The sequence below is a fragment of the Agrilus planipennis genome, unplaced genomic scaffold (assembly GCF_000699045.2).
Source record: "Agrilus planipennis isolate EAB-ADULT unplaced genomic scaffold, Apla_2.0 scaffold190, whole genome shotgun sequence".
NCBI classification, from domain to species: domain Eukaryota; kingdom Metazoa; phylum Arthropoda; class Insecta; order Coleoptera; family Buprestidae; genus Agrilus; species Agrilus planipennis.
Genome location: NW_020442444.1, coordinates 461,036 through 485,379, shown reverse-complemented (window position 1 = coordinate 485,379; position 24,344 = coordinate 461,036). Strand labels below are relative to the sequence as shown.

Here is a 24,344-nt window from a genome sequence, read left to right as displayed (position 1 = left end):
ATGAATATTTTTCTAGACGTACAGATCCTGTACCGTGGCCGGTGAGCAGTCTTGATTTCTTTGTATGGGGTTGTATGAAACAGCTATTGTGTATCAAACGCCAGTGCAGAACGATAATGATTTCCAAGACCGTATATGATCGCTGCAAATGAAGTACGCCAAATAAAACGCAGAAATAATTAAATTTTTTATGTGTTTGCGTGTGTTAACTGTTGTTGTAATTTCTAATGGGAGGATGGGGTTATTGGTGAACTTCCCATAAAAGAGGTAACGCACCTTGCTCATACCTCAATGGTGGTTTTGAAATTTAATAACATTATTATTACTTATCCAGAGGATATTAATTTAGGTATTAAATTTTGTTCAAAGTTAATTTTTTCTTTCTCTTGTGTTCTTATATCATTTGGAAGTATACTTATCTATATAATACTGCATAGCAAAAAAAAAGGATTTGGAACAGTATGAAAATCTCTGTACCTTATGAAATTGGTTAATATTATTCGATCACACGGTATAGTAATAAAACACTAGAGGGTGCTACTGAAACAAGGAAAGAGTTAATGGTTCCAGGACGTGCCTGGAATGCAACTTCTTACGACCCGATGTAGTTGTGACATTGCCCCCTTTACAATGACAGATTGCTCTCTAGTTTTGAAGCGACGTTATTACCCCGGTCACCGTTAAAGAAAAATGGCCGTCTTCCGCCTTCAAGGGAAAACCGAATTGAAATAATGTCGACCGCGAGAATTATTTTACTGCAAATGTTGACGTCGAACGTGTGAAAGGAGATATTGAATACAAAAAAGGACTTTTATGTTAGATATATACATATGTATAGTATAAAAATATGGAAAACGGTGAAATTTCATCAGTGCTATGTAAACAAGTAATAAATGAATATGTACAAGCACTTCAGAGACAGGGTATTTTACTATGATATATTTAAGAAGACTTTTTATTAATTTTCTTGTAATTTATAAGAACTACTTTTTTTTTCAAAATTTTAGGTTTAGTAGTTTCGAAGATAAGAGATGGGGAATGGCCAATTTTAATCTATTTTCTTAAACTTTAAAACGATTTATTTTAAAGTTCTAAAAAAATTTATTTGAGACTCCTCGTATCAGGAGTTTTGATCCCCCGACAAAATGTCCCGGACAAAATATCCCTGACAAAATATCCCCGTGGCAAAATATCCCTAGACAAAATATCCCCGTGGCAAAATATCCCTAGACAAAATATCCCCGTGACAAAATATCTCCAGACTAAATATCACCGAACAAAAGCCCCGATAATAAATTATCGAACCGATACTCCAATAAATAATATAAAATTCATATACTTCATTTCATATATTTATTTGTATTTATTTAATAATAATAACGTTTGATTGTCAGTAATATATAAGTCATTAAATCGATAATCAAATAAATATAATAGCATATATATTGGTTCCATGATTTTTCCATGGTTCCAATAGTTATTATAAACTAGTTAAATTTACTTTATATTCTTTGATACAATAACAATTATTTGTTTAGAATACATTACAAGAAAAAAAATGAACGATCGGCTGAATCCGCCGGGGATATGCCGATGAGGTACGGGGAACGTTTTTCGGGTCTCGTTAGGCTACTGTAAGGAATGGAACGTACGATAAGGTAGCATGGCGCAAGTTTGACCGGGTTAGGTTAGGCTAGGTTAGGTTAGGTTAGGTTAGGTTAGATTAGGTTGCGCTGGATTGAGTTAGGTTGGATTGTATTATGTTTTATCATGTGAGGTGTGGTTGGTAAGGAAGGGAACGTACGGCAAGGTAGCATGGCGCATGTTTGACAGGGTTAGGTTAGGTTAAGTTACGTTAGGTTAGGTTAGGTTTGGTTAGGTTAGGTTAGGTTAGGTTAGGTTAGGTTAGGTTAGGTTAGGTTAGGTTAGGTTGCGCTGGATTGACTTGGGTTGGATTGTATTATGTTGAGGTGTGGTTGGTATGGAAGGGAACGTACGGCAAGGTAGTGTGGCGCAAGTTTAACAGGGTTAGGTTAGGTTAGGTTGAATAAAATATTGGAAAAAATTTCTTATAGCGATTTTTAGGGTGGGGGATATTTTGTCTAGGGATATTTAGTCTGGAGATATATTGTCACGGGGACATTTTGTCACGGGGATATTTTGTCCGGGGATATTTTGTCAGGGAAATTTTGTCCGGTGATATTATGTCGGGGGATGAAAAATCATGGAACCGAGACTCCTACATGCTCTTTCGTTTGGTATGTCATACGGTACAGTTTGCAATTTTTTTTTGTATTTTCTATTGGCCCACCAAAAATTACCCCCATGTTCAAAATTAATTTACTTACGTTGTGTGTTCGTGTTTGAGTAACAGAAATTCATGTGTACTAAATTTCAACAGTTTCGGAGCAATTTGACTGTGACAAACGAACAGATAGACACACGAATTATCCTGTAAGAGTTCCGTTTCTCATTCGGGCGTGTACGTAACCCTAAAAACATTCTACGGTTGATTCCCACTACAAAAGAGCAACCCTAATAATTTCTTTATGTTTCCCAGTAACAATGCGATGAAATTTATGAATTCATTGGCAAAATTTAAATGTCATAAATTAAAAACGATCCGCATAGGGCTGTAAAAACTCGGAATTGATATTTTGAATGTTGCCGGTGTCACGCCGCCCTGTACATGGACACGAAAGGGCGACAACTTTCCTTATGGCATTTTCGCATGACGTAGGGCCGGTAACAGTTGCTTTCCGCCCTCGATCTATCTCTATAATTAACCGCACGCAATGCATGCCGTCGCGCCGAGTGCCACGCTAACTGAGCCGGGAAACTCCAGCCTTCCAAACTAAACTATAAATTGGGAATATTTTTCTCTTTCGCATAATTATATATATTGGCTATAGAATATATTGTTTATGGTGTAACATAATTGTACATCTTCAAACTGACATCTTTAAAGACAGAACAACAAGGATCAATATACAGAGGCAAAAGATTGATATGCTTATTATATAGGGTTGTTCGGAAAGTCATTTCGTTTTTTCCCGACAGAGGATTTAATTGTATTCTTTTGCACCCAACTTCACATTTAAGCCGTATAATTTTTATATGCTTTGAGAGCTCATATAGCAAGGCTTGTGTGTGAAAAATTCCAATTAATTCTACGCAGTAGTTTTTGGTTGGTGCCCTTTTAAATATGGAGAGCGATAAGCAGCATTTTCGACATATCTTACTGTTTTACTACAGAAAGGGTAAAAATGCTGTTCAAGCCAGAAAGAAATTGACTGATGTGTATGGAGAAGGTGTGTTGACAGTACGCCAGTGCCAGAACTGGTTCGCTAAATTTCGATCCGGCAATTTTGATGTCGAAGATGCACCACGTTCGGGAAGGCCGGTTGAAGCTGATAAAGACGCGATAAAGGCATTAGTTGATGTGAACCGGCGAATAACAACACGTGAGATCGGATTGAGGTTAAATTTATCAAATTCAACAGTTTATGACCACTTGAAAGGCCTGGGATTATCCTCGAAGCTCGATGTATGGGTTCCCCATGTTCTCACAGAGAGAAATCTGTGTCGCCGCATTGACGTCTGCGATTCGCTTCTCAAACGTCACGAAAATGATCCGTTTTTGAAGCGCATCATCACTGGGGACGAAAAATGGGTTGTATACAACAACGTCAAACGCAAGAGGTCATGGAGCAAAAAAGATGAACCGGCTCAAACCATTTCCAAAGCCGATATTCACCAAAAAAAGGTGATGCTGTCTGTTTGGTGGGATTTTAAAGGAATCGTTTTTTTTGAGCTTTTACCGGATAACACAACGATTAATTCGGAAGTCTACTGTCATCAGCTGGACAAACTGAATGATGCACTTCAACAGAAAAGGTCAGAACTAATCAACAGGAAAGGTGTAGTGTTTCACCAAGACAACGCGAGACCTCACACAAGTTTGGTCACTCGCCAAAAGCTTTTACAGCTTGAATGGGATACAATGCTACACCCACCATATTCTCCAGACCTGGCACCATCGGATTATTATTTGTTCCGGTCACTCCAAAATTTTTTAGACGGCAAAACCTTCACCTCAAATGAGGAGGTCAAAAACCTCCTCGATCAGTTTTTTGCCAGCAAAGACCAAAAATTTTATGAGCGTGGAATTATGCTACTACCGGACAGATGGCAAAAGGTGTTGGACCAGAATGATCAATATATAATTTAGTAAAGTATTTGTTTATTATACGAAAACTGTCTTTCATTTCCACAAAAAAAAACGAGATGACTTTCCGAACAACCCTATATATACCGTCCGAAGGAATTCTTCCATGCAGTAAAAGTATAATGTACTCACTAAATAGGGTATTTGGAGGGTATCCGAAAGGCATCTTGAACCAATTATTAAGTTCCGTTCAAATAGTCGTTTAAATACTGAACCAATGAAATTTTAATTTGTTATACCTATGAAATTATTATTAATGGTTTTTCTCGCCGGTATCCAGCGTCATTTTCGGATACCCGGTTGGTCTTAAAATAATTTCCGGATTCACCGGGTATCGGATCTAAACCGGGTATATTAAGAACATTTCAGATATACCTCCATTGTTGTCGTAACGAATATCTATATCCCGCATGCTTTAAGCTGCGTACAGCTATTGAGTGAACTTGGCAATTTTGCTTGCAAATTAATAACGAAAATTGCCGATGAATCGAAATTATTTCCGACTATAACAGCAAGTGGTAGTGACATTCGAAATATACGGCGAAACCATATTTTAATCGTTCCCTTAATTGCTGGCAATTAAAGGGAGGAAACACGAAATAAGTTGACAGAACCTAAATATAATTGGATATTAGCGTTTTAATAAAAACAAATATTAATCGGCTTTTCATTCAGATGTTTTCATAATTTTTTTATAGTTTCGTAATATACAGGGCGATTTTCTTATCTCGTTTAATGATATATCAGCTGGATATAGAGAAGAATTAACTAGAATTGTTAACAAGTGTGAAATAAATGGTGTGTCTGTTGTCAAAAATTGAAAATAGAAGAGGAGGTTGAAAGGGACTGAGAATAAGAAGGTATAGCAAATATTCTAACGACAAAAGCCTGGCTTTTAAATAATAAAAATACAGTGTAAACTCTATATAACGACACTTAAGGGACTGAACATTTTTCGGCGTTATAAAGAGTGGTCGTTAAATGGAGAAAAATAAAAGATATTATTTTACTATTCCATAATAATATGCATTTACCAATATAGTACACATTTTGCACACGAACATTATTATTCATACATTGCGTATAGCCTGTTATCTTCGTCTGATTTTTTTTGCTGCTCCAATATTTTAATTGTATTTTGTTACGTATCTTACTCATATCTTGAGATACTGCTGGATCAATTTGATTCTACAGAAAGTATTTTTTTAATAGTTTCGCTGCATCAAGTTCTTTGATGCTTGGTGGAGGGACAGGATCGACTTCTTCAACAACGTACACAGCTGCAGTTCTTATCTATTTCGGCAACTTGGAAAGTACTGCTTAATGTTTTATAATGCCGCATTGTTGTCGTTAAATAGAGTGAGCGTGACGCAATATAGAGTATAGTATTGTATAGAAAACAATGTAAACCAACCAAAGTCAAGCAATTTCGACGTTTTAAGGAGTGACGTTATAAAGAGTTTACACTGTAATGAATATATTTATTGGTTCTCAATATTTAGGAATAGGTTTTATGTTTTCCGAGGTAAATCAGATGGTGACCTTGAACATGACCATATCATTACATTCAAGAATATATCAATGTCAACATAGCTTCAAGCTAGCATACTAACGATGATTATAATGAGATATAAATGTAATGCAAACTGAGAATTTGAAATGTAAAATTGAATTGAGAGTAAGTGTAAGAGAAAAAATACCCAATATCTACTTAATTCTTATTAATTAATTACGCTGTCGTTTCCTTTAAAACTAATCCGAGTAGTCCATGAATTGACTTCGATATAGAATAAATCGATCGAAAAGTGCAGAAACAAGTTAAGGAACAATTTCTTAAGACAATGCCAACATAAAGGCTAACAGTAAGAAATTTTCTACCGAAGATAAGCGGCAACATTATGGATAATTGTCTCTTGACTATATAGGTCACTCCAGTTCATCAGTAGACCTAATGCGTCAATTATATCGTTCAGTCGGTGGTCCGTAAGGCGATGAAGTTCGTGGAAATTACAGTGGATGATTCTCGAGCTGCAGCGCATTAGAAGTCAATTTATAATGACGATGATGGTTCGTAAATGCACAGCGCGTTCACCAGCGTCAAATGAGAGTGAACTGAACGTAGAACGAGCAACGAACACGGACAGACGGCTACGAAAATGCTCGTAACGTTTAGCGAACGCGAAATTAGAAGCAGGCAACTATTATTATTATTATTATTGGTAGAGAGAGAGAGAGAGCTATCACTGGTATCGACGATTTCCACTGGTCGTAGGTAGCTTTTTGCAGCCGATGCTGTTCTCTATCGCTGGTAGGACCCGGAGGGCCGAGAAGTGTTATCGACTGGCACTAATTATCCATTTCCTGCTTACAATAGCATTAAAATTCAATTCGAATCAACTGTTCCGTGAAACTTGCTCGCTGACTGCGCGACAGTTTTTCACTGGCTGGCTGTGACTGACTCGTTGGCTGTTGCTCATTGTCAGCATCTAAATAAACTTCACATCACAACTCAGGACGTGGTGTATGAAACATAAACATGTATGCCTATTAGCTAAAGACATAATAAAAATTTATTTCTTTCTAGTCGTATCTCTTAATTGACTCATACTTTTTTAAATTATAAATTGCAATTCATCCGAAATATTGAAAAGATATTAGGTTGGATTATATTGGTTCTTCTTTTACGGTGAGTCCATCAGTGGAGTATTTTATCTGCCGTTCAGAGTCGTTTAGTTCGGCACTTTTACCTGCTAAATGTCGAACACTGGCAACGCCCCTATCGGCTTATATTTTGTAACTACTTATATTAGAATTTAGGGGGGGGTTTTGCAAGAATCTTGCTCTTGGTTTTGATCTTGGTTGTAAGAGTGAAGCTAAACCTTCATCTTGATTTTGATATTCTAAAGACATCCCACATCCTTAACTATTTGCGAACAGTAATCTAATCTATACGGTCTTCTCCTGGTTTTGCCTATAATATACCTATAGTTTAACTTAAAGAGTAATAAGTAGACATCGGATCATATGCACTATCAAAATGCCAAAATATGCATGCAAATATGCACTAAAAAAGGGTGAAATATGCACAAAATATGCACAATAAGAAAAACCATTTATAATTAGAATTTATATTTTCGACGTCAACTGACGTTACCGGGCAGAACTTGAAATTTGGCGCCATTCCTGCAGAGACCTCTTCAGGAAGAGTTTGTCCGGTGCCGTTGATAAATGCGTTAATTTTCTTTATTTCGTCAAGACCGGGGTTTTTATACAAAACTGCATTTAATTTGCCACGAACCTTTTGCGATATTGAACTCGGAAGGGCGTTACTCTGTTCAATCATTTTTTCTAATATTTCCAAGGACTTCCACAAAGGAAGGTTTTCAGTTTCTAGTTTTTCAATTGCATCGGGTATATTGCTGAAACCTGTGGCGTCGGCGGCATAATACAACACGCCTAACACGTATAACTACTGAAATAAGCACTATTACTGAAAAAGTACCAAAATATGCAAAAACGTTATAAAATAGAATTATATGCATTTGCATATTTGCATATAATCCGATGTCTAGTAATAAGGCACCAGGTATACATGGGATACAGGCGGAAATTTTAAAACATACAGGACAAGAGATTAGAGATCGTATAATTAAGCTAGTTAGTCACATTTACGAGACGGGGAAAGTCCCGGAGGATTATAAAGGGAACGTGGTACCGGAATATACTGGCCAGTGCGTTGACGTGAAATTGACGCCATATTAAGGATAGTGGTTATGCTCGTTTACAACAATTTTGCCCAAGAAGTTATTAAAAGTTTCTTGCAGTAAAAAATTCCTCAAAGTCTGATGCACACACGCCCGTTTGATGTACTACTACGTCACACTTGTCTCACCAGTAGAATATGGCGTCGATTTATAACGTCATCAGCACTGACAAGTATACTGGGTTATATTTCGGTACACACCGCAAACAAACATTAATGTGAAATCAACTAAATTTCTTTACACTATATATTACATCAAATGAATGAGGAAAAACTTTTATTGCTTTTGTCACATCCTCGCCGGGAATCGAACCTGTCATTATACGTAGTAGTACTCTTCCCTCTAACTCACGTTAGGTAAGAGCAAGAACAACGACGAAACGTACTTGCTAAACTGAATAATCACAAATTACCGAAGGATTTTAAAGTACCACCTGCGAGATTGCCTTATTTCAGAAATTTCATGTACCTGATATTATATATAAGTATCTACTGCATGTGTATGCAGTCACGTCTTCAATAAAACTTCAAACAGCTTCAATATTGACCACGAATTCAATAAGGAAGCGTAAAGCGGAATGCACTTTTCATATTGCTGCAAACCAAAATGCTGTTTACACTGCTGTGGCTCTCAAATAAAGATTATACCAGCCTGTATGAAAGGAATCTACAAAAGACGGTATGAGGAACTGTTATATTATAGGCACTAGTTCAAGCGAACGGAATCGAGAATGTTGTTGAAGCTAATCTATATGTGTATGTAGTAGTAATTCGGAAATAGTATTAACTATTAGTTACCCCAAATACAAATGTCATTTATCTTTCACATCTTTTATTATTAAAGTGAAACTATTATTAGATCGCCTCAAATTTTTTCCTCCATCTATCGCATGTCGCATTATAGCCGACCGCGGAGTAGGGGTAAAACTAAAAGGCGCTCGGCAGAGCAGCCAAGGTCAATATGGCGGCGCCCATGGCTCGCATGAGCCACCCGCGTAGCATTTTTATTCTCACTCATTCGTGCAAGTGCATGACAGTTACATTTGTAGACTGTGAAACTCAAAGCGAAGATGAAATTATTGATAGACTAACTGCAGTTATTAAGATAAGATTAAGAACGCGATTTTAAATTTAATACCCTAAATCGAATAATTTTCCGAAAATTTACAGTTAAATGCCTACAATCTCAAAAGTTTAACTTGCATCGTGGTTTCATAAAATCACACAATGTAAAAATTATTGGTACTATTTTAAAAAGTATTATTTATAGCCACCATCTTTATAAAAGTAGCCATTGTGTCAGATGGCAGCACTTTATCCGTAAATTCTTTTATTGACATATTAGCTATTGTTCAGCTATAAAATCATAGCAAATCTAATGCGAGTAGCATGGCCTAGAGCAGGGGTGGCCAAGTTCCTTGATAGTCGGAGCCATTTTTCAAAATTTGAAATTTTTCGCGAACCGCAATTACATACATATTTAAAAGGAATGCAAAAATGGTATTAAAAAATGTTTTTTTATAGAAATTATGTTTATTGAAAACATATAAATGAAAGTACAAAGTTTGTGTATTGAATTTAAATATTAAAAATTAAAGACATTTATTTTACTTCTCTTGATTTTGAAATTTTGTGAATGATTGGTAACAGCACTTCTCAGTGATTCTTTCAGATGCTGGTCAGTTAATACTGATCGGTGTTTGGATTTCACGAATGTTAAAGTGGAATAAAATGATTCACACAAGTACGTTGTTCCGAATATTGAAATAAGTCGACAAGCAGCCTTTTCCAAATCATGATATTTCGATTCTGGTACAAATTTCCAAAATTCAGTGATCGGCGTCGACTTATATTTTAATTGTACAGCTTGATCTTCTTGTATCTCTATTAATTCTAATTTTCCAGATCCTTTTTGGGTCATAATTATATTGGAAGTTGAAAACTCACCTTGAATTCTGTTAATTTCAAATGGATTCAGAAAAAAATTAAGAGACGGTTTAAAATATTTCTTGAGTCTTGAAATCTATTTTGGAATTCCATCAATATTCTTTCCAGCTTTTTTATATACTTGAGTCTTTCTTGTTTAATATTGGAATAAATATTTTTAATTCGAGGAAAATGACAAAATGTTTTATTTTTAATATCCTTTTGAAAATGTTGTAACTTGAACGGAAATGAAACTTGTTACAACGTTGCACTTAGTCTTTCATATTTGTTGTTAGTAATTTAAAAGACATTTTGAAACACATACGGAACGATAATAATTTTTTAAAATATAATAACTCAAAAATGAAAGGGAAACTCGGGTTCATTTATCGAAAGTCACAAATAGTCCTTCAAAGAGTCGCAGGTTGACCCCACCCCCTTGGCCTAGAGGTTTATATCATCGCGGAGCATTCAAGAGTACATCGGTTCCATTCCGGGCGCGCTACCCTGGTTCAAGTTTTTCTGTGGTTTCCTTGGATTACCTAGGCAAATGATAGGGCAGTAATATTTAATCGATAATCTCTTTCACTCTCTTGTATCTTCATTTCGTCCTTTTTATCTTTCTTACTCCAACCACCACCACCCACGATTCCTAAAAGGATGCTAAAGAGGGTCTTCTGTTATACCCACCGGCGTGATACAACTTCAGTAGCTGGTGTGAATAAAATACACAAAAGATTTTTTAGAAAATCTAAATCATAATTGTTCATTCTTGTGACGAAGCTTAGATCAGTTACAAAAGTTAGAAGTTACTGCATGTAGTTGGTCGGATGTTCATGGTAAAACATGATGTTACTTTACGTTTTCGGGTAAGTGTTCTCTAAAAATTAGCTTCCTGTTGAGGGAAATTCTTTTTGGTACCTACAAGTTCCTTTTGCAATATTAAACACATAATTCATTTTGCACTTGACGTACCTATGGGAAGTAAAAATTCGAGTAAAGGTATACGCGATGTTTCATCTTTGAAAACGTAACAACTACGGTAAAATTGAAGTCCTTTATCTTCGCGAACGGAAATAAATCTTATTTTAAGCGTCTCTCGCGTTTCTAGGTAACTTAATATATCCTTTTCGGAGTCCCCGTCGAATATCCCGTTTGGGTGTTGTACAAGTATTGCTCCACAGATTGTGAGACACGTACACGAAGCTAAATCTCATTAAGTAGTAGTTTGTAAATTACATACGTGATAGACACCCCAATTCTTTTATAATATTTCATGCTTTTGCTGTAATAATATTTATTTTTATGTGGCAAAGAATTTTAAAACCTATAAAAACGTCAACTTCAATTTAAAGATCCGGGGGCCTATTTTCATATTTGTTATAATAACTATGTTTTTAAGTTGCTTTAATTCGGTATAATGAGGGTGGGATGAAGCTGAACCCGGCCCGAAAATCCTCTCCACCTACTCATAATAGCAAGGGTTAGCAACTTAAGAACATCGTTATTTTAAGGGAAAAAAAATTAAGGAAAGGCTCCCAGAGTGTGAGTTCTAGGCGGTTACCGCTTAAAGGTCCCCTCCACCGACTCACAATAGCGAGTGCTAGCAACTTAACGACATCGTTAATATTATAACGAAAAAAAGTTGAAAATAGGCTCTCATAGTACGAGTAGTAAACGGTTATCGCTTGGAGATCCCCTCCATCGACTCACAATAGCGAATGCTAGCAGCTTAACGACATCGTTAATATTATAACGAAAAATTTAAAATAGGATTCCTGAGAGCGAGTGCTAAGAGGTTACCGCTTATAGATCCCCTCCACCGACTTATTATAACGAGTGCTAACAACTAAACATCATCATTATATAAGTTGAAAATAGGCTCCCAGAGTACGACTGCTAAGTGGTTATTGCTTGAAGATCTTTTCAACCGACTCACAATAGCAAGTGCTAGCAACTTAACGACATCGTTAATATTATAACGAAAATAGGATCCCTGAGTGCGAGTGCTAAGAGGTTACAGCTTAAACATCCCCTCCATCGACTCATTATAACGAGTGCTATACTTCGTTTACTTTCTCTAGCGATATGCCCCTTCCAATGTCTCGGATGCGCGCTGGCAAAATCATAGGTAGAGAGAAAAAAGCTCATTATACTCTTGACTCTTGTTCATTAAACATACTTTTTCATACAGTACCTGCCAAAGGTTTTGTTCAATCATGAATAATAGTGCGAGTCGAAAACAAGCGTTAAAGCCTTTAATATGTCTTCAAATATAAATAAATGCCTCGTTGATATTTTCAGTAGTAAATGGTACCAATAACAGCACATTTGAGCAATGCAATTGTAGTGGATAAAATGATCATTTTTTCCGTGCAGTACTGTACAGATTATACTCTCCTCACCGGTTAAGAGTTTGGCCGAGAGTTGTCCCCTTCCTTTTCTGGCCTAGTGCTGTTCTTTTCTACTTTGCGCCAGTCAAACTGAAAGCCACATCGCTACAGAAAGTAAACGAAGTATAACAACTAAACACCATCATTATGTAAGTTGAAAATAGGCTCCCAGAGTACGACTGCTAAGCGGTTATCGCTTAAAGATAACCTCAGCCGACTCACAATAGCAAGTGCTAGCAAGTTAACGACATCGTTAGTATTATAACGAAAAAAAGTTGAAAATAGGCTCCCTTAGTGCGAGTGTTAAGCGGTTACCGCTTAAGGATCCCCTCCACCGACTCATTATAACTTGTGCTAACAACTAAACACCATCATTATATAACGAAAAAAGTAGAGAATAGGTTCTCGGAATATTAATATTTAAGTTAATATTTTCTCAGACCTCGTAGCTAGACAATTTCTTTTCACCAGAAAACAGGGACGTATAAGAACCTGTTGTACAAACGACAATTCTTCCAACGTAGACGATCATTTATTATTAATGATCGATACATCCGAATGGCCAAGTGATTTATTTATTCTGGGAACGTAAAGTTGTTGAAAAGAAACGTCAGTCAGGTGTTATCTATGTCTATATCCCTTATTTATCGTCCGATTTAAAGGATACCTTCTTTTCTTTTAAGGTATTCCTACGCATGAATGATAAACATGTTGTCCACGAAATAAACGTCAATTTCTAAGAAATAGTGCTACGATTTTCCTTCGCACTGCAGGGCTACAGGATAAACCACTCGTTATAGAGCTAATAACAGCACAATTGTAACTTTTTAATGTTATTATTTTATAGAATATGAAATTAAACTATCAGACAGCTACATAAGATTGGGCGGTTTTTGGTGGTAAAATATAGATATTCATCAAGCAACAATTACACAATATTATTTATTGACGTAATTATCATCATTTTATGATATGAATTTTTGTATGCTAGTATTGTGGAGTTTGAAACAAAAAATTGACGTATGCTTTTATTGGATCATCTCCTCACATGGTCGTCTAGAGATAAAATACTTAGATAACTAGGAAATTTCATTTTCCTGTCAGAGTTACCAATGGGTTTCTTTGAAATTTAGCTTCAGTTAATTATTTTATTGGATTATTTATTGGTTTCCCTCAAGGTGTTAATAATTCATTTCTTGTTTTAGATGTTAATATGGTGGCAGAACCAAAACCACACCAAACTGGAAGGAAACGACAGAATATGACAAAAACAGGCAACGATTGGTGAGTACATAATGTTTCAATTAAGAATTTCCTTTACATTTAACATCAACATTTTCTAAATAATAATCTACATTTAATTTTTGTGATTAATTTTAAAAATCTCCAGTAGTTCATTTCTTTACTTCTGGTTAAGTAACAACAGTTTTAAATTATTTGTATCTGTAGAGTACGTAATTATGAGCGAAACAGTAAACAATGGTTAACTCCACATAGGGTATATAAAAAAGGTTTTGTTTTTTTGGACGGAATATATAAGCATTCTTTAAACCTAGTTTATAACGATCTGCCAATAAAAATAATAAATAATCTTAAATTACTGTACTGTCAGAGTGGCATATTATTGGTGAGACATAGTAAGTGGAAAATGTATTTTTCGAATTGCATTTCTAGCAAGTGTCATTAGTACCTACATATTGAGCGATGTTCAGGAGTCATGTTGTGAAGTGCCTCTCTTGTTTTCATTAATGTTGGAACATATCTTACTTTTTTTTTCGATTTTGGGGGAAACAAAACATAGTCGGAGAAAGCGACAAAAATCTTCGAAACTCGATTTTAGTGACGGACGAACTATTTACATACCAACTCTTTTCCGGCGTATAAATTCCTTAAATATTTCTACCTTTATTCGCGGTTTTCTTATTTTCTGACAAAATGACTCCTCACTCGTTTCTTACATTATTATTGTACTATTGTGCCCTATTTCTCTAAAATTATCGTTTCAATATTTACCACACCTTGCAAACTTATTTGGATGATAACTTATCATATTGTAATGTTCGTGGGTTTAACAAAATTAACTTCTAAGAGTGATGACAAAAACTATTTTTTTACACTAATTACTAAAGAACTTAAAAACACTATTAAATTATTACTAAACTTAGGTTATGAATTATTTTATTTATTTATACTACTGTTTATATATCACTATTTATTTTACTTCTATCACTGCCAATTTATTTCTGGATTCATTTCTGCAACGGTCAATTTATTTCTTCGTTCTGTCGGTGATCGTCTCTTCCTTTAAATACTCTTTTGTTTACTTTCTGGAACCTTCTGCAAACATCCGGATAGTTTATTTTATTTTTTTGAATTGTTTAACCGCTTTCCCAGAACGCAGGTACGACACACACATTTACAAATGCTGTGCACATGAAGATAGGCGCCCGCAGCTAGTCGGCGAATCGATAAGCCGTTCACGCACACGTGTACCCGTTTACACACAAACAAACTTGTGCTGGCTACAATATTTAGATGATAACTTATCACGTTCCACATGACACAAAGATTTTCTCAATCTCAAAAGCATACCAACACTGAAATCGCGCAATTGCGTACTTATTTGTAATTCCACGCTGTTTATCTTTCATCATTTACCTACAACAACACAATATTCTATCAAATCTTGATTTAAGTTTCTCCAAACGTATCTTCCTATTTCCCGATTGTCGACCTTGGTAACATGTGCTATCCATTCGCTTTAATTATCTACGGAGATATATATCGACGTCGAATTGAAGGCTTTATCCCCAAAAGTATCGCAACCTTTTCACGCTCTATTCTCCTTGTTATATGTGGACATTCTTTATTTACCGGAGAAAGAGAAAAATCAGTTCCCTCATCTCACGCTTTTCATTTCTTTTATCGGTATCGACACACCCATCCACACCCACATACACACACGTATACATTTCAAGCGTTTGTGGCATTTTTTTTCGGCAAAAGGAAAGGACCCTCTAATCGAATCGTAAGAGGACGGAAGGTAACAAGGTCGAACGGATAACAGAAGTCCGATAACGGGAAATATGGTCTTCGATTTTGCCGAAGTCGTTTCCTAGTACTCAACCTCCCTCTCTCCGTTCCTCCTCCTTCTCATTTAAAACCTCTACGCTACTTCTCCCTTTCCCTCCTCCCGCAAGCTCGACCCCTCTCATCCTCAGATAGTTGACATGGCGGTTCGTGCTTCTGTCGGTGACAAATTACCTTGTTTATAAATGGTCGATGACAACTTGATCGGAACAGTTTAATATACATTGCGTATTGCCAACGTGCCTGTCTGCCTGCCTGCCTACTGCTTGCTGCTTGCCGTGTATGACGTGTACAGATAGAAAGATAATTCGACCGGATCGGCGGTGAAATTGTTACGATACGTGAATGGAAATTTATCGCGGTAAACTGATAGACTTTCAGCAAAATATGCAGCAACAACCAACGTAAGGGCTTTTTTAGACGGTGTGATTGCGATGCGATTTTTCGTTTGCGGTTTGTCGCAACGTTATCATGAACAGACAATACAACTACATGGAATTTTATGAGTAATTATCAAATAAGGGGCCATACATAAATTACGTCACACGTTAAGGAAGGGGAAGGGGGCCAATGAAATGTGACATTGTGTGACAAGGGGCAGGGAGGTCAAAAGCTTTGCGAAGTTACATGTCAAATCTAATATATTAAAATGCGAAATTTATATGGAAACAAAAACCTTAAAAATATTACTAATTCGATCTATATTTATTAATTATAAGGTTATGTTTAATTAGTATTTTGTTTTGTCACTTATCTAAAATATTAGACTTTATGTTAATTTTATTAAGTTTTAATTAAAATAAAAACCAAATTTGATTTTGCTGAATTGCTGAAAACTGATTTAATTATTTCTAAATATAAAATTGAAAAATGTTTGACGTTACACCGGGGGGGTGGGGGCTTGACAAATGTGACCACCTCTGACAAGGACGTGGAGGGGGGGTTAAAAATAATAAAATTTATGTAATGTAATTTTTGGATGATCCATAATGCCGAGGCGACAAGAGAAAGCGGAATTTTGTGGAATGATTTAAAATCGGTTATTATTTTATTGCAACGAAAATAAATACATATTTGCAGACATGCCACTGTTTGTTATGAGATTGTCGATGCCAACAAAATAACTCATCTCTTATCTGTAATGCTGTCACCACAGCTACATTTTAGTGGCTTTGAAGACAAACTGGACACAAACGTTTTCATTATAAATCGCTTGAAAGTAAATTTTATCGCCTTGTGTAAGTCTACTGTAAATGTTGCACAACATATCGCGAACGAAATATCGCATCGCAATCGCACCATCTGAAAAAGCCCTTACTGCTAGACAATATTTCAATACGAAAAATTATGTGTCACTTCAGGAAAGTTAAGAATGATGGAAATTTTCTTTACTTGTTGGAAGCTAAACACTCTACTTTTTAGGTTTGAGGTTAGTGGTTTGTACTCCGTAATGTTGTCTATTGAAGATGAAAAGCCTTTGGGCTTTTCTGCCGTGGTTGAATTCTGACTGCAGACGTTTCGCCATGCTTAATAAACGACATCTTCAGTGCTTCAAGATGTATGATCGGCGGTTAAATATTTAATGTGGGATATTAGGCGTACTTTTTATGAGTCTCGCAGTCACGATTGGCTGGTACTGGATTATCATCATGTTTCGTTCCACTAGGTTGCACCCTCGTTTGTTTATTTCTTAGCAGTGGTTTCCAGGCTCTGTTTATGTTTAATCCATCTTCCCGGTTAAGATTATCCGGATATTGTGCAATTTCTATGGCTTCTCTCCTAGCTAAATTGTAATACTTTGCCGTGCGCACTAACAGTTGCGTATCTTCGAAGGAGATCCTGTGTCCTTCCTTCCAGGAATGTTCTGCTAAATCTGAATTGACCGGTTAGTGTAACCGCAAATGTCTTTCGTGTTCCTTTTCTCTTGTTACGATCGTGCGTTTCGTCATGCCTACGTATACCTTGGAACAACCTCCGCAAGGAATCATGTAGACTCCTGGTGTATGTAGTGGGTTTAGTTGGTCTTTGGGGTTTCGTAGTAACTGGCGTATCTTCATTCTAATTCCATTTTTATATAATAACTTAAATATCCGATCCGTTACGTTGTGGATATACTCGTATGGCAAAGTTGTCGTGATCAAGGCTGACTCCTCCTTGTTGTTCCTGGCGTAGTCTTATTGCTCGTTCGATGTCCTTTCGAGTGTAACCATTAGCTAACAGTACGGTTCGTAGATATTTTTTTATCTATTGCTTTACAACCTAAAATACCCCTACGTTTCGTATTTCTTCATATAGATTAATTTAAAACGAAAATCACCCTCTGTTAACCGGCAAAGCTCAAATTTTCATCAATAATAAAAAACCAAAATAACCTAAGTCAACCATAACTTAACCTTAATGGTTAGTTTAAGTTAGGTTAGGATTAAATTAGATGACCTTATTGTCTTTTGCAATTTTTATCTCCTTCGCTCCACATGGACTTCCAAACACTTGCTTGTGATGTACACGATCGTTGCCACCACCGACAATCGGCTCATATACACGGTCATTCACCTTCACCTCCACTCTGACCACCAACTAATTCCAAAGAGCATGTACTTCAATGATCCTCCTTTATAATCCCTTGCAACCCTAACCCCTTGCAAGCTTCTGTCACCTCCATCTCCTCATCCTTGTGTCTGACTATCAATTAATTCCAACAGGATCGCGCGATTGTACTAACACTCCATTACTATCATTCGAAAGTTCCACCTTCTACAAGGGTGGAGTAAAAATATAATCAATTAGCAATATTTTTTTATGGTGAAGATACCATTGCGGCGTTCGTTTTTTTTTCGTGTTGCGAATCGCTTTAAAAATCGAAAATTTCCATCAAGCTTTCATATTGTTGCGAGATACGAACATTCGATTCCGTATCTTGTGCTCGTTATCAAGTACGAAAGACGTGTTCAAGAAAAATAACACCAATTGTCAGGCTTCGATCAGTAGAAAAGCGAGTGAATGTATACGCTCGTCGACCCCAAGCTGTGTCTTCGGCGACATTCCACGCGCCTTCTTCGATTCTTTGAACGTATAAGAAAGGAAACGCGCTTAATAATTTGTCTGCCCTCATGGACCGTTTGAGAACTGAGAGAGGACGAAAAAAATCTCATAAGGCGCAGATGCTGACAGCAATCTGGAACAAAAGAAAAAATTACATGACTTGTCGAATGATGACCCCTTAAAAGGGATCAAAAGCGGTCGATTATTTAGGTGATATCATCGAACCTATTTGGATAGTTATTAAAGACATTTGTCTATTAGCATCACGTACTTTCAATTCATAATGTAGCTGGGAACAGCCAATTGCGATCAGGACCTTTTTGGAGAGATTTAATAGCACTTTGGGATGACAAATTATAATATAGGTATTAATAAAAAAAGGATTGCATTGGCTGGGAACTGCATAGTCACAACAAAGCTTAAGTTTTACCTAATTCGAATGTTTAATCAAGTCTAAACGATATTATAATCAATCTCTAGTTTGTTGCTTATAAATAATGATGAGTGAAGTAAGACCAAGACTAAGGCTGCCCCCGTCTTGGTTATTGAACACACAGACCAGTTTAAATCAAATTTCCTTTACCGTAATCCCCTATATGCAGCAACACCTACTTGGAACATTTAAGCAGTATAAATTGCCAAATTTAACATATTAGTGCCATCGGTCGGCATGCCGTAGAAGCCTAGACAATTGCTTAGCATTGGGGAAGACGTCGGTTTGATTCCGGGTCTGTCTGCTCTAGATTAAAGATTTTCTGTGGTTTCCTCGGAAATATTGGGGCAGTAATATTCCACAAATAAGATGCCCGAGATAAAAATGTTTAGTCTCTCAGAGTCTCTGAAAGCGAGACTTGAGTCTCCGTCTCTCTGATGTCGCTGAGAGAGACTGTCGAAAGACTGTCAAAAAAACTGTTTAGCGTCTCTAAACCAGAGACTCGAGTCGCTCATAGAGAGATCCTCATTTCGTATCCAGTCTCTGAACGAGAGACTCGAGTCTCTCAATTTTTCAGTTTTATTTATTCAGTCTCTCTATGAGAAACTAGAATCTCTGAATTAACAATTTTATCGTTCGAGTCTCTCATACAGGGACTGTGAGAGATCCATAAAAACACCTAGAGACTGTGAAAGACTGTGAGAGACGCTAAAAGACTCTGAAAGTCTCTCTAGGGTGTTTCATTCTCTTCTGTCTTCATTTCATCTGTCACATCTTTCTCATTCTAACCACCGGGGATTCCTAAAAGAAGACTAAAGAGGGAATTCTACCCTACTCTCCCGAGTAATCCGTGGGAACTGCCCGCCTACCAGCGTTAGTTGCTGGTAGGAATGAAACACCCAAAATATAGTTAGTTTATATTAGAACCAGTTTCACCTTTATAATGACCACATTAGAAGCAGGCGAAGCATATATCTGCAATAACCAAGTTTTGTGGTAATAAGGGTGAGGCATATATTAATTTATTAAATCAGGTGTTTTCTTTTAGTGTTACTTTATCAAAAACGTGTTACCAAGTACCGGCCGAGCATTTCGATTCTCATGGAAGACAGTAATCTGAATACCCTTTTCACTCATCTGCTAATAAACGATTTACATATGTATACTTCGTTTAATTTCTGTAGCGATGAGACCGGCGCAAAGTAGAAAACATACACCCCGTACATTAAACAAGTGTTGTAGTTATTACTCCTATATATACTTCGTTTAGTTTCTCTAGCGATGTGACCCTTGGTTTGATCGGAGCAAAGTAGAAAAGAACAGCACTAGGCCAGAAAAGGAAGGAGGCAACTCTCGGCCAAACTCTTAACTGGTGAGGATCGTATAACCCGTACAGTACTGCACGGAAAATTTGGCCATTTTATCCACTACAATTGCATTGCTCAAATGTGCTGTTATTGGTACCATTTACTGCTAAAAATATCAACGAGATGTTTATTTATATTTGAAAACATATTAAAGGCTTTAACGTTTGTTTTCGACTCGTACTACTATTCATGATTGAACAAAACTTTTGGCAGGTACTGTATGAAAAAGTATGTTTAATGAACAAGAGTCGAGAGTACCTATAATGAGCTTTTTTCTCCCTATCTACGATTTTGCCAAAGAAAGTAAATGAAGTATAGTTATCTGCCAAATTTGTAAGCATAACTAATTTCTTATATATAGTTGGAACGATCAAAATTGGCTGCAATAAATTATCTATGAAAATGGACGTATCTTTTTTCTTGTTTCCACATGGGATTGTAGTCATTTGTTGCATTTTGAACACATCCTTGTTAAGTTAGGAAATGCTTCATGAGTAGTGCAGACAAAGTGAAAAGAGATAGCCGAATAATAGTAAGCGGTGCAGCGGTTAGAGATTACCTAGGTATGTATAAGAACCGGGTCGATTTTCTAACTACCTGGTTGGAATTATATCTTTAAGCAAGCGTCTTTGCTTTTCTACATTCCTGAGAATGTCTGTCATTTCTTTAAATTCCAATGCTGACAACATGCTCAAATTCTGCTTGTCTGCATCTCTTTCTGTTACACATCAATTGGTGTAATGTTATTCTTGTCCGTTGCAATTCCTATCTGACATCTCTTTTCTATGTTTACGACAATCCCTACAACGTCTGTCATGTGTAAAAGTAGGCGTTCTGTCTAATTAGTAAAAGTTAAAAGAAGAAAGCAAATGCGACAGTTTTATTGCATACTGTGCCAATGTTGAACGTCCGAACTATATGAATCAATGATTACATATTATTTATTGCTCTCAAGGTAGAAACGATTATCTTTATCGTTTTGTAAGGTGAAATGTCAAAATTGCGGTCCATTTTCTAATTAAGAAAAACTAATATTAACGGGTTGGCAGCTTTCACGTATTATGAGCAATTCGTCGCATTAATTAAACCAATTTTTAAAAGCACTACACTGGCTTGCACCGAGGTAATGATTAAAATTTAATGAAAAAGCTTTCCGAGCTTTTTGGCCAACCGGAAACGCGGGTCATATTATAATTTATTTATAAACGCACGCTTGCATGAATGCAATATATGTATGTATATATTACAATATATTACATACAGACACCAGTTGCATCAAGTTCCTACCAGCGAATGGATTTTTAATGGCGGAAAATACAAAAGATCTTTTGCATGATGTTTGTCAGTTTTTTTTTGTTTACGGCTGTTCGGGCACGGTTCGTTCATCAAATACGTTCGCAAGTAAGGAGGAGGGGGGGTATTGCTTAGCATGACGAAATATGAGAAAGGGGGGGGTAAAGAATGGTGACGTACGCAGTTCATCAATTTTATTATCATGGTTTTATTAACTTAAAAGTTCTTAAAGTTTTTCTACGATAGAAATTCTCATTGCTCATTCTTAATCACAAGAAATCGTTTATAAGGAGGAGGGGCTGAACTAGTTTTTGTGACATAAGTTTGATTAGAGAGTGACTGAAAGTGTGATTTAGCGTGACGAAGATGAAGGGAGGGGTCCGAAAATGTGAAATAGGGATGATGACAGTAACCAAGAATCACTAAAATTATGATGTAAATTAATAATATAGAACTAAAGTATTCTAAAAAACAATATTTGTTTTTTATTACAACTGCGCTTAAGTTAATTTTAGTAAAAATAAAAGTACAAAACCTGACTATCTGCCATATTAGATCAAACGCCAATAGGAGGCGCGTGACGTCACGCTTTCGTAAACATTCTAACGTTCTGTTTAACGGTCGAACTTGTTAGCTTGTTTTGCTTATTTAGATATTATTTGCTCTGTGGCGAAATAACTCTTATTGTTTTTTTTGTATGTAGATAAATGTTTTTTCTAGTTTTTCTATTTCAAATATTTCATTTCAAATAATATTTCATTCCAAATATTATTTCACTTCAAATATTATTTCAATTCTTTTCAATTTCTTATATTATAAATACTTTGGTTTCCTTTCAATCTAAACTCTATTGTTCTCTCAATCACTTTTACCCAGAATTCCAACTTCAGCTATACCTGCATGCGCTCCCATACTAATATGTATCTGGTTTTACTCTTAATTGCTTTCTCTTTAATTCTATACTGTCTAATTCTATGTATTCCTATAAACTAGTGTCTTCACCCTCTCTCTAACTACTTTTCCTTCTAGAACTTTCTATCAAATTTACGAACAACCCTGTCCTATAAATACTCCAAAAATTCTTATCTATACACAGTTCTCGTCTACCGCCTCTACTACCATTCGTAAGTGCTTCTGTATTCTATTGTTATTCGCTACATTGTTTTCATTTTTGTTGTTATCTTTGTTATTGTTACTGTTTTGTTATCTTGCTCTTTTTGTCACTTTGTTCTTATATGTCTGTTGCATTTTTCCTGTGCCTTTTTGTTACTTGTGTTTTCGTTGTTATTGTTATAAATTGTTATTTGTTATTAGTGTTTTCTTGGTACTTAAATAATTTAACACCAAAAGACACTAAAGCTCCATTTATCTGATTTTTGATAGTTAAAAATTAGTATTGTGTTATTATAAGAGTGCGAAAAAGAAAAGTTAGCTATGGAACAAGGATTTATCAAGGCAAATAGCTCAAATTTGCCAAGGATCGACTTGTTGATGTTGGGAGGTTCACAGAAATAAATTACAGAATTTGAAGATATAGCTGCTTGGTCTCGCCTTGCAAGATTAAGCCACGTATTTCTCACTTTTTTTTTCATTGGAACGTTAATGAACAACTTATTCGGAGTTTTTATCGATGTATTATTACATTGAGGAACCGCACACCATCGATACACATCAGAATTCATGATAACTATCGCTCAAAATAATTAATTTAATGTATCTCAATGCATGTAAACATGCAACGTGTCAACTGTTTACGAAACGGTGACGTCACACATAGACGCCATTACTATTCTATCGTTTTGGCGTAAAGTTTAAATCGTATTCTTTAAAACGCTAATTTTTCCTTAAAAACCTGTATTCTTTTCGGAAATAAAATTTATTTTGTATAAAGCAGTCACCTACAAACATCGTGGAGTAGTTTTTGAAAATCAGTCATCATCCCTATTATGTGAATTTTTGGGCTAATTTTCTCTTTTACTTGGAATTATGAGGACTAACAACCTTCGACCGATCGTATTTTCTATGAGATAGCTCCCACATAAACGACCTAAATGTTTTAAATAGCAAAATCTAGCTACAAAGAATACAAAGAACATTTATTAGAAATTGTATTAATTCAGTATGCTCGGATTAGTCAGACTTGATTCTTGTATGTTTCAAATTAACGAGAAAGTGTTCTGTATGGGTTAACATTGGCGCCTTCTGTCGAAAAACCTTAACCGTTAAAACACCACTTAGAGGCACCCTCTCTATCAGTTTCTTCAATAGTGCCAGATGGCTAATTTAGTAGGACTAGTTTAGGGTAATTTCTCTTTGCGACTAATTGTAATTCGTTATTGTTTAACAGGGCAAGTCGTCTGTCGAAACCGCAATTTCGAACTCATTTGTTTTTCATCAAACATTCATGAACTCACACATAATTTCAGTACATTAAAATGGTGATCATTACAACTACAACCTTAAAAATATGCTGTAAGGATAACTATTCTTCGCTGATTATTCTTGCTCATAGAAAATTTAAATTGAATGTCTTAATTATTTCTTATGACAAAATAGGTATGTAGGAAAATCGTGGAAAAGCACTCCAACAATAGGTAATTGTAAGTATGTACTTATATACATTTAATAAGTATGTACCTACTAAGGGAAATATAAAATTCGTTAATTTCCTGTGTAGTATTTTTAGTCACTTGTTTGACATTTCCGGAACATGGTGATGTTATTATAACGTCTGGGGAAAGGAGAAAGGCGATGAAAGAAAACATTAAGTTTCCTGTTTGTGTCAATTAGTTTTCCTCGATAAAATCGT

The 24,344-nt window shown here is 35.9% G+C and overlaps 1 protein-coding gene across 3 annotated transcripts in view; it reads left to right on the top strand.

Moving 5' to 3' along the window:
• The window catches only part of LOC108738328 (heterogeneous nuclear ribonucleoprotein C), a 339,083-nt gene that overhangs the window by 137,678 nt on the left and 177,061 nt on the right, over positions 1–24,344 (top strand). For all 3 annotated transcript variants that reach the window (XM_025980376.1, XM_025980377.1, XM_025980378.1), the window contains one exon: positions 13,516–13,594. In XM_025980376.1, the coding sequence (XP_025836161.1) occupies positions 13,516–13,594 (79 nt within the window). The remainder of the gene's footprint in view (positions 1–13,515; positions 13,595–24,344) is intronic.